This window comes from Lepidochelys kempii, chromosome 4 (assembly GCF_965140285.1).
Source record: "Lepidochelys kempii isolate rLepKem1 chromosome 4, rLepKem1.hap1, whole genome shotgun sequence".
Lineage (NCBI taxonomy): Eukaryota > Metazoa > Chordata > Testudines > Cheloniidae > Lepidochelys > Lepidochelys kempii.
Window position 1 is genome coordinate 121,033,582 of NC_136383.1, and position 12,322 is coordinate 121,045,903.

General features: G+C 39.1%; 1 protein-coding gene across 1 annotated transcript in view; it reads right to left on the bottom strand.

Moving 5' to 3' along the window:
- Positions 1 to 12,322, bottom strand: part of DOK7 (docking protein 7) — a 108,049-nt gene that overhangs the window by 18,251 nt on the left and 77,476 nt on the right. Inside the window, exon 8 of the mRNA XM_073343207.1 lies at positions 10,394 to 10,436. Coding sequence (XP_073199308.1) covers positions 10,394 to 10,436 — 43 coding nt within the window. The remainder of the gene's footprint in view (positions 1 to 10,393; positions 10,437 to 12,322) is intronic.

Genomic DNA, 12,322 nt, shown 5'->3' on the forward strand with positions numbered 1-12,322 from the left:
CAGTTGTGAATTGCTGCTGCTGCAACCCTAACTGTGGTTTTGGAATAGTTTAGCCACAAAACTTGGTGCTGTAATTAATGCCTCATCAGACCTGATCCAAAACAATCGAATTGTAGGCATGATGCAATGAATAAGCAACAAATAGAGTGGGGAAGGGCCAGGCTTTGACTTCAGTGGGTTTGGATCCAGCCCTCGCTTGCGCCGATGAAACATTGTTCAGAGCTTTACTGTCTGATTTAATCACAGGAGTCTGAGATAACATGAAAAGTAGATTATCCAGACCATCTCTCCATCAATCCAGAATTGCTCAGTATGGTACAGATGTAGAAATATACATCAGATTTATACCATTTCCAAGTTATATAACCTGTTAAGACTGTTATTATGACATCTATTTAGGCAATTTAGAACAGAGTCACTTTTCATTGTGGGCACCATTACTCATGATGAGTTGCACTTACACAAATAATCCCAGTGGGGCTCGTTGTGTGTGTAAGTGCTACTCAGTTTAAGTAAGGGTGGGGGACTATGCCCTTTATTGTCTTTTTTTAATACCACACTACTGGTGACAGAACAGCTGCGCTGTGTGCTGTTTGGCAGAAGGAGACTGCATTTGGTACCTGGTATAGAATTACCATCACCTCCTAAAATTATGAAGATTCCTTGAAGAGGTGAGTGACTGAGTTTCGGAGACACAGTTTAAAAATAGCCAAGCATATCTTACCCTCACCTTGAAGAAATTATATAAAATAAACAGGCTCTCAATATTGAACTGTCAAACAAAGCTGAATAACCAAGGAATCATGCTAAATCGAAGCAATGCAAAGATGATTTAAATCAAATATGAATACAGATTAGAGGGTGGTAAACAAATACTTCACAAGTACACAGCTGGACAAAAATCTCAGCATTACAGTACTTGTGCACACAAAAGTATGTACTCTATAACCAGAGGACACAACACACATTTTAAAAAGTATCTAATACTGAGGAACTGGATTTAAAAACAAAAACAAAAACAAAAAAAACCCCTCAAATGGGGCCAGTTTATAGAGCTCTTATACACCCCGGTGAGCACTTATTCACTCAGTCACATTGGTTTCAATGGAAATACTCACATGAGTAAATGTTCCTTAGAGTGAAAAAGTGTTTCACAATCTGGCCTCCTGGTAATGACCAGCTATGTTTTCATTGTGATTGGTTTTCTTTTTCCTCCTCTAGCTTCCCAGAGGCTATAATGTGCCCCTCTGTGCGTCTTTGAGACGTAATCAACTTTATGCAAATGACAGTTTCAACTTTTTAGGAGAGACAGACACAGATGTTTCTTAACTGCATTGTAATAAGTTTCATTTTCCTGTTCATCACAAAACTGAGCTGAGTGAGTTTAATCAGGAACTCAGTGCAATTCAATAGGATTCATCCAGCAGGGCAGGTGGACTTTTAAGCAACATTCTATGAGTTGTGGAAGAAGAGAATCTGCCCTGACATTTGGAAAAAAAAAAAACCAAAGAGAGAAAATAAACAATTAAAATTAAATATTTGAATCCATTTATGGTCAGGTTGATGTTACCCACTGGGCATAATCTGGTGACTGACGTACTTATGTTGTGGAATTTCATGTGAAGTCTTTTCATGTGGCTTTGAACTCCATATTACATCTACTTGTGCTAATGGAGAACATTAAAATAAACACATTGTCTGTTGAGACAGGATGTGATGTCCTCTTGCTTCTTTAGAACCACACATATGGTATGTCCTGTTCTTTGTTACGGACACAAGCATACATAATGCAGCAAATGAGAGGAGCTGGCTGACAAGGTAAATTTTCAAGAATTTGAAGCACCCATCTCCATGACAGGCATTCTCTTTCCCTCTCCAAGCTCTTCTGCCAAGCGACTTCATATGATGTGTTTTTGGGGGGGTTTTACAGTTCTTGGTGATGTCCATTTTTAGCATGGCTGACTCTGCCATGCCCTGTGTTCAAATGCATTAACTCATTTATAAAACTGTTTACATTTTACTTCTCATGCTAAGAGGAAAAAAATGTTCAATATGGAGCAAAGAATTGGTACCCTTCCGAGGCATTTTTCTTGTGAAAATCAAGTCCACATACATTCTATCCATAGAATTGCACTCATATAGCTCCTGCAGCTATGACAAAAAGAATCAACACTTGAAATGGCCAGCTGACCTGCTTGTAGCTTCATGTCAGTAGTCAGTCCTTTATGCCGACTCTTCAATGGTCAGAATGTTTTGCTATGTATGCAGTTAAGTAGATAATGCGTAAAAATCTCATAAAAACAAAATGAGAGATTATGGAGGTTCAAGTACAAACATTATAAACTGAGCCTTACGAGTTAAATTTTCAAACTTTGCCACCTATGTGATGGCCACTAATAGGAATGTGCACATGTTAAACAAGCGCTTACGTGCACAAGCTCCTTTTTTGCATTCACAACGTTGGCAACAAGGTCTGAATGTCTAGACTGCCTGATTGTCTGGAAAAGTCATTACCTACAGAAAAGGAAAATAGTTTAAGTTCTGCGATAAAGTTGTGTTACTTGCTGCATTAAAACTAGATGAGGCACCTAAATCTGCTCAGCACATCACTTAATTAGATGCAAATTCTTTCATCTCTTTCTTTGAAGAGAGATGTTATCTTAAATAATAGAGCATCCAAAGCATTGTGCCATTGTGACTGTTTGACGATGGGGGAAACTTTGGGCGTGTTTGTTTTTATCGAAACATATCAGAAGACTTGCTGGTGCTGTAATTCATTTATAAGATCTCCCCTGCTTGTATCTTTCTGCTATTTTAAAGTGATTTCACACCTTATTTATGTGACAAATAGTGTTTAACTATGGTGCACAAATCCGTGGACATCTACAAACATTTCTACTGTTTCTGAAGAGATCTTGCCATACTCTGAAATATTCCCCGTCTTTATAATGGGGAATTTCTACAGATAGGATAGAATCTTTCAAAACAGTATACATTTTTAAGGGCACCCCATAGTCATGATATTGTCTAAACTGTGTGACAGGGTCAGGCCAGATGCCTACAGAAGCGTGATAGAAGGCATATATATTAGTCCCAGATTAAGTAGATCCTTTTTCCCTGGGTTAGGTGACAGGGGCAGTTCCAGAACAAGCAGGAACTTGCTGGAACCAGTTTTGACAGGCAGGCTAATTACGACACCTGGAGCCAATTAAGAAGAAGCTGCTAGAATCAATTAGGACAGGCTGGCTAATCAGGGCACCTGGGTTTAAAAAGGACCTCACTTCAGTTAGGGAGAGGTGCATAAGGAGCTGGGAGTGAGAGGATGTGCTGCTGGAGGACTGAGGAGTACAAGCATTATCAGACATCAGGAGGAAGGTCCTGCGGTGAGGATAAAGAAGGTGTTGGGAGGAGGCCCTGGGGAAATAGCCCACGGAGTTGTAGCTGTCGCACAGCTGTTCCAGGAGATACTCTAGACAGCTGCAATCCACAGAGCCCTGGGCTGGAACGCGGAGTAGAGGGCGGCCCTGGGTTCCCCCCAAACCTCCCAACTCCTGATCAGACACAGGAGGAGTTGACCTGGATTGTGGGTTCCACCAAAGGGGAGGTCTCTGGGCTGTTCCCCGACCTACATGGTGGATCAGCAGAGACTGCATGAGTGGTTATTCTCTTTTTCCCCATGCTGGCCAGTGATGAGGTTATCTGAGTGAATGTCAGATATGAGCCATGAGAGTGGCCTAACCGAGGGCTGCCGTGAATCTCTGAGGCAAGCAAATCCGCCAATAAGCGCAGGACCCACCAAGGTAGAGGCTGAACTTTGTCACAACAGTTTATGATTCTTTGTGGTGCCAGGAAGAGCCAGGCAGGGGTCCCTATGACATATAAAGAATATAAAATTCCCCATGCTGATTAACCCTCTCAGGTCCAGTCCTTCGGTCCTTAAAGGTTGGAAGGTGCCAAGGCTGGCATTTTCAGTTTCCTATCTCGGGTGCCTCTCCTTATGGGCACTGTTTGACAGATGTATTTTCAAACGTGTATTAGATGTGTCTGCTGTAAACATGTTGATGCACCCCAAGTCCAGGATCTGTGTAGGCCAACGATGAAGGTCATGAGAATGGATTTCCTTAAAGGAAAAACCCTGGCACCCACACCATGCTGGCACACAAGAGTCTGCATCTGTGTTCACCACAGAGTTGAGATCTGCAGGCTCCCTGCTTCTCAGTGCTAGGGGAGCTGGGGCAGGCGAGGAATAGAGGCAGGAGAATACTAGAGCATCTTATTTGTGTAGTCACAGCTCCATCACCCTTTGCCTCCCATGGAGCAGGGACTAGGACCCATGGGCTCTACTTCCACTCTGAAGAGGAAATAGCAGCCACTGAGTGATTCTGCAAGTGCCCATGGTGTTATAGGAAGGATTCCTTCCCTTCTTGCCCCAGCACAGATCCCATTATTCAGATGTGCACTCAGGCCAAGATTTCAGGCACATTAAATAAGATATATAAACTGATTAAAATTCTGTACCAGTTTATCTACACTTTTTCTGAGCTCATTTCCTTTTTTCTAAAGGAATTTTAATTGTGTGCTCATAAGATTCAGTACAGTCAAGCAAGAGTAAGTCATATGACAGAAGACTATTTATTATTAATCAATTTCTCATCATAAAAACTCTGCTATATTAAAATCTCTATCACTGCCAAGGATGACATATTAACTGTGGACAATGTTCAAAATATAATCCTTTTTTGGTCCAATAAAATATTACAGTCTACTTTATCTTTCCCCCACCTCAAGGACTGATGATAAATTTCCTGCCATGCTTTCATGAATTATAAATTGCCTTCAGCCTTGTCAGTGGCCACCAAGTCACCATGGCACGGATTCTTCTCTTGCAGTGATCTAAGTCAGGAATAACCCCCCTGAAATCAATGAAGGTACAACAGTAACTAGCTTCAGGAGAGGGGAACGAGGCTGAACAGTTCTGCAGTAAAAGAGATGTGCTCCTAAAAAGCCTCTTCTTCTTCTTCTTCATAAGAGCTAAATTACCAGATAGTTTGGTTTAATTTCAGCACCCATTCCCTCTCCGTTATATATATCACTTTAAGCTGTCTTGGGTTTCTCTCTTCCGTTCTTTATCTACATAACAACAATTTAACCAAGATACCATGTTCATAATTAGCATCCTGACATTTCAGTGCATTCCATTCCATGGCACTGTTTTGCCTATATTCCTTTATTCATCCTCCAGAACATTTCCAAGTCAAGCTTTATGCAGCTTTTGTATAACAAGCAAAGAAGTTGTCACGTGGAGAAAGCTCTGTTGTGATGCAGATGATACCTATCATTTGAAAGATGAAAAAAAGGAACTGCATGCACAAGAAATGAAAAGTTTTAATGATGATGATACCTAATTATATTCAGGTTCACTGCTTTAGGGGGGGGTTATCTGCTACGATTCTAATTAAGTTCCTGATTTTGCACAGGCAATTAAAAAATGAAGGCAAAATTCTGTCTGACTCCTGTGAGTGCAAAAAGTGGTGGTAGAAACTGTGAGGCCACCACAACTTTGTCCCAATACATAGGTCCTGTGCAAGGCTAGAGTCACCAATGGTGCTAGTTGTTGCAAAGGATGGGGAGGTGGAGGGAATATTGGCCTATCCTTTTCAAGCACTTGCCAGCAGAGCTTCCCCTAATCAGAAGGGACTTCCTTCTTCAAAGCTGGTTCTGTGGTGGTACTACCGGCTCCTGAAGGCATCGTGCTTACTTGAGCACACATACCTACAGGGAACAGCTCCATTCCAGCTTCTCCCATAGATACTATCACAATGCCATAATGGAGCTCAGGATATCTTAGTCCTGCAAATCCAGCAGAACCAAGTTTTCCAGGGAGTCTACTTCCATCTCATTCTGCTCAGCCTTGCTGAAGTTTTTCAGACAGATACAACATATGATTTTAAAACAGAATTAAATTATTAATTTCACCAGGTTATTTTGCACTTAGTAGCAGTTCTTGAAAGACATTTAAACAAAAGCGTTATTCACTGACATATTTGTGAACACTTTTTCCACAGCATGTTTGAGTTGATATTAGAATTAAACACATTTCTTTTAAGCTGAGAAATATTTAACCTATTGTGTTCATGCCACTGGTAGCTGAACATGTAACTCCAGTTGTTCATTCAAAACTGAAGTGATTAGCAAGAGAAATGTTTTAGAGAGCACATAGAACTTCATGGCACTGCAAAGATGTCTTTGCATTTGTGCAAGGTATTTATGTGCATAGTTCAGGCAATTGTTTATGTAAATTGAGGATTAAGATGCACAGAGAAACAGGCATGTGACTAATTGGGTTGCTGCATGTTCAGGTAACAGAATTGTGCATGCAGTTACACGCACAAATTATACACGTGAATGCGTACAGCTTGCACCATGGCTTTTCGTGTGCATGGCCTATTTGGCCAATTCATTAGATCAGTTACCTCAAATTAAGTGATTTTTCTCAAAACTCCTGGTCAGAGACGGTCTTTAGTTTGGCACCAGCAAATGAAAGGCAGGGGATGAAAACGGAGATAAAAAAATATATGTAATAAAGAAATGTGGGCAAGCTCTAATGAGGCTCCCTAAGCCTGATACAATTCTTTGAAATACGATTGGAGAACAACGTGACCTGGATTAAAGATGAAGGAAGCAAGATATCAGGATAGTATTACTTTCCGAAGCATTGCAACACATCAGGTTCAGTTACATTTGATGAGTCTGCAAATACAAAGACAATACTTTAAAAGGAAGCATCTGAGAATGATAAAGATGAGACACTGAGAAAGAAGTTGTGTGGGTTTCTTATACAGAATTTAAAAAGAAATTCCAAAGATGCAGTTATAAAAAAGTAGAAGAGATGAAGATATCACAAAGGAGGCTAAGAAAATAAAAGTTAGATGAAGGAATAATTAAAAAAAAAAGATTGTTTTGGACTTTTATAGAAGTGTTCTTACCTTCCTTTGCCACTCTTGCATTTTCTGATCTTTATCACACATTCTATATCTTGCCCACTAGTTGCGTTCAAATCCCCACTTTTCTTTATCCTGCTGATTTCTTCTTCTTTCTGTCAGATGGTGAATTATATTGATCCATTTTCAATTAATATTCTTGCCATGTATTTTTGCTTGTGTCAATGACTTTCAAATCTTCTCACCCTTTAAAGAAAAGATCTATTTTCTCACTAAGTGGATATTTAATTGTAAATTTTAAGAGAGCTTTGCCTCTGTTTCCCATTTTCCTTGTGTTCAGATGGATAACAGGGAGAAGATTGTAAATTTTCAAAGAAATTTCTCTTAGTGGCACATTTATAATAATGTTGTGTGACTCTCTTTCTCTGCTGCAAAAAAATATTATAATCCCAACTAGGTTTTTCTTTATGCATACTTTTTTTTAAAATTATGGCAGAATTCTTCATCTCATGAACATCTTGATCTTCTGAACTACATCAGTGGGTTTATATAATGTACTGTTAGATTTGCTTTGCTTAGATGAGCAAACATTTCCTGTAGATATAGCCATTATACTCTCATTATGATTACATTTCCTTTGCTAAAAGATAACACGTTGAAATATACTCAGATGCAAAACCACAGCATGCTCTTCCTTTTGCCAGCTTCATTACATGCATTTATATTATTATGATCCCATTAATAATTCCACTATTGTTTTTGTTCTGTTGAAGTTGTCATTTGACTTTTAAATTACTTGGAGCTAGATTGTTACACCATTACTCATGTTAAGTAATACTCTTAGGGCTTGTCTCCACTTACCAGGGGAGTGATGCATGACGATCGATCCACCAGGGTGTCGATTTAGCGGGTCTAGTGAAGACACGCTAAATCGACTGCTGATCACTCTCCCGTTGACTTTGCTACTCCACCGGCCCGAGAAGTGTAAGGTAAGTCGACAGGAGGGTTTCCCCTGTCTACCTAGTGCAATGTAGACACCACTAAGGTATGTCAACTCCAGCTACGTTATTCACATAGCTGGAGTTTCGTAACTTAAGTCGACTTAGCCCTGTAGTGTAGACCTGCCCTTAGTATCCCTATTCATCTCAGTGTGACTACTCAAGGAGTAAGGCACTACTAACAAGAGTAACAATCCAGCCCTTTGTATTATATCCTCCTGCAATGCATTAGAATTATTCCATTACTTCTGAGTATCCTCACTGTAAGAAAATGCTTATTTGCTTAAGTAAAATGTTCTAGTGCGTAATATATAAAAAAGCCAAAAAGTATGATGTATTTTTTCAAGGGTGGCCTCCCTTTTTGCTGACCCAGCATACTCCCAGGAAATCTGCACATTAATTGTGAGCACAAATCTGTGTGCGTGTACCTCTACCTACTTGACAGCAGGCACAAATCAGGCAATTAGAGATACAAATACTCGCCAGATGAAGATATACCACAGATAAAAAGTGCAAGTTGCCACAATCAAGTGATCCTTTTCAAACCTGAAATTTACACCTACATCTTGTGCTCCTGCAAAGTATTGAAGGTGCAAATACTGGTATTTAGACAACTACTTCCTCTGCACACAAAATCATGGAGTAAGTAGTCTATGTGCTATTATTTGAACCTATAGTTTTGCAAGTTGAAATAATGGCGACCGAAATATTGCAGCTAAAAATTGCAACTACAAATAAGAGGCCTTGCTGAATTTTAATCCTTAATTAGTTTAAACTTCATTTGTTCTATTTTATAAACATTTCCATCATAAAGCAGACCTCTAATTTGTTTAGGATAACATTACTAAATATTAGAAGGAAAGAGGACAAAATTAGAAGCAGTCATCCAAATTCTGCTTTCTGTTACACCTGTATAAATCTGGAGTAACTCCACTGACTGTACTGCAGTAACAGAGGACAAGAGTTGCCATATGGTTCTAAATGAAGTTTTTCCTCCTTACACAATGCAAATCGTCCTAATAACAAGTGATCTTCATTAGAAGACTTTCTGGTGTTTGATTTGTTCATTCCAGAATCAATCTATTCGTGATATCATAAAATCCAGCTGTTAAAGAAGTAGGATAGATGGTTTAAAATGAAAAACAAATATGTAAACACAATTTTGTTTTGTTTTTTATGTATATCAGAAGCAGGAAACCTGGGACAAAATCAGTGGGTCCATGGGGCTACCAGGAAGTAAAGGGAGCAGTTAAGGAAGATAAGGATGTTGCAGAGTTGCTATACAACTTCTTTGCAACTGTCTTCACCAAAGACAATGTCGGGGTGCTACATACCTCAGATTGACTGTACTCTTTTCAGATAATAAAAATGAAATCTTATCAGAGACCAAGACGATTCATAGATTCCAAGGCTAAAAGAGAATATTATGATCATCTACTCTGACCTACATAACACAAGCCATAGAACGTCCCCAAAAATAATCCCTAAAACATGTATTTTAGAAAAACATCCAATCTTGATTTGAAAATACTTAGTGATGGAGAATCCACCACCACCCTTGGTAAATTGTTCCAATGGTTAATTATCTCACCTTTAAAAATTTACGCCTTATTTCCAGTCTGAATTTGTATAGCTTCATCTTCCAGCCATTAGATCGTGTTATACCTTTCTCTGAAAGAGAAGGTGCTGGAACAATATGGTAAATTAGACAGAGACCTTAGGGAGAGTAAGATATTTTACTGACAGACATAGTTTCCATGCAAAAGTATATAACATGTTGTCGTTACCTAAGTAACCTGAGGTCATAGTTAATCTTGTAAGCCAGATTTGTAGCTTCTTTTCCAGCTTTTGTGAATCAGTGTAGTTCCACAATGGAGCTGCACTGATTTAAACTAGCTGAGGTTCTGGCCCTATGCATCTGAATGTTATTGAGAGGACCTGGACGTGTACATTATGAATGGTTCTATGTGCGCAGCGAAAGGAAGCTTGTTGTGAAGGTGAAGAGTCTTCGGCTGCCTGGAAATATGAATGAGCTTGAGTGGAAGTCATGTGAGCTGAGTTTACTCTGGATGCTACTTAGCCTTAACCATTCACCCCAACCTTATTGATTGTATTGGTAGGAAATGCACTTGAGCAACCTTACCTCTAAATTAAATACTGTTTTTCAAGTTTGTGAACCCATGTCTTGTGTTGAACAGCAGTTGAAGACACTACAGATTTTTAACATATTTTACAAAAATGTAAATCATACAGACTGCACTAGAATAGCCAACCGCAGGGGGAATCCTTTTCCACAAAGAAACTCAGTCCCGAATGTAGTGTCCTTATATGGTCAACAATCCCGCAGACTGCAAGATTTGGCCTTCAATTTGCACCCCCACACACACCCTTTTTGGCAAATTGGGATTACAAATAGTAATATTTAGCAAACCAAACAACTAAATGGGCTCCTACCTGGGAGAGCTGGTAAGACTCCAGACTGTAAAACTGCTGTTCCCTAAACAAAACAGAAAGGGTTAGAATGAAATCTCTCTTTACATGTAACAAAGGTTACACAAAAGTACAATCAACATTGTGAAGGAGTCTTTAGTTACGCAAAAAAGCCTGTTTAAGATCCGGAACAGCAACAAAAATACCCTGGAAAAAATGTATAAACAATACCTATATGAAATGTCTACAATATACTTTTAAGGGTCACTAACTTTACTTTGACTGCTTTGAAACATACAAAAACAGCTACTCTGAAACTCAGCACTGATTATGAATTAATTATTCATTAATAGCTATTAGCCAGGATGGGTAAGGAATGGTGTCCCTAGACTCTGTTTGTCAGAGGGTGGAGATGGATGGCGGGAGAGACATCACTTGATCATTACCTGTTAGGTTCACTCCCTCTGGGGCACCTGGCACTGGCCACTATCAGTAGACAGCATACTGGGCTGGATGGACCTTTGGCCTGACCCAGTATGGCCATTCTTATGTTATGTTCTTATGTAATTATGAATTAAGTGAGAAAAAAGCAGCTCAACTCTCTAATTCAAGATTAGATAAAATCAGAGTAACAGGTTTAACGTAAGGCTGTATGTGTGCTTGAGTCTCTCCATATGCAATATAATAGATCACATTCACCTCGCCACAAGCAGAGTTAGACTTCCAAAAAAATCTGAAATAATTTTTCTCAATCAGTAGAAAACAAAATAAAACTGTCCACATTAATTATTAGCTACATCGAAATTCAAGTCACATGGAATTCCTGCAGGAAACATGCACACAGAAAATGTGTTATTTTAAAATCTAAAAACCATGATGCGATATGCCACTGGGTGACAGTGTAGTGTGGCACCAAACACTGATGACTGGGGAGAACTGTGTGGGATGATTCATTATCTGTGAGAAAAATCTAAACACTGTGGCAGATGTACAGCTCAAGTTTTTACTAGTAATCAATCTGTTAGGCGATCTTCAAAAGGCTGTTATTTTTACTCTAGCATCCCTATATCTTTTCCAATGCCTATATAATGTCAGACTTTGCTTATGCTTTTTTTGGTTGATAACACATTAATTCAGGGACAAACTCATGCAATAAAAATCTTTCAATTTATTTACTTCCTTCAAGTTCTTATTCTCAACTGCCTACCTCTGTTCAGAAGTTATATACATAAATTCAGTAAAAAATAAATAAATACAGTATTAGGGACCTGGTCCGACTCCCATTAAAGTAAATGGAAAGACTCCCATCTATTTGGATGGGAGTGGGATTGGGCCCTAAAGATAAGAAGGAAGAATATTGGTTCAGGGAATGAAGAGAAGGTTCCTTATCTTGTGTGGTAATTGAGGTTCTTCAAGATGGGTTGTCCCTGTGGATGCTCCACTTTAGGGTTTCTAGACACCTATAGTGGAGCACCCAAAAGGATGCTCCTCCAAGAAGAACTAGACAGTAGAAAGAATTCTGCTCAAGCTCTTTTAATGTTAAACAACAAGAGACAAGTATTTAGATTTGCAATGTAAAACCACCTCTACCTGTGGGAAGAGCACACAGGAGACAATTTCAGGCGTTGACTGACTCCACTACAGTCATGAAATCTAAAGCTTCAATATTTACTTGTGTAATCCTGCTTGCTATATTTTTTAACATTGGGGAGATTGACGATGAGCAATTGTTTACACTGGAAGGAAAGAAAACACCCTATAAAAAGAAGCAGAGCCAAGATTTCATTTCTGAAGGATAAATCTAGCAGCATTTCAGAAAAAGAAAAGAGCATTTGATCAAATTAAACTCAAGTGTTGCTGTTCATTTCTATAGTTACTGAGTGCCAATCTACAAGTGGATGCATTTCAGTGGCGAGTAAAATGTTTTTTTGCATATGTAAAGTCTGAAAAGTG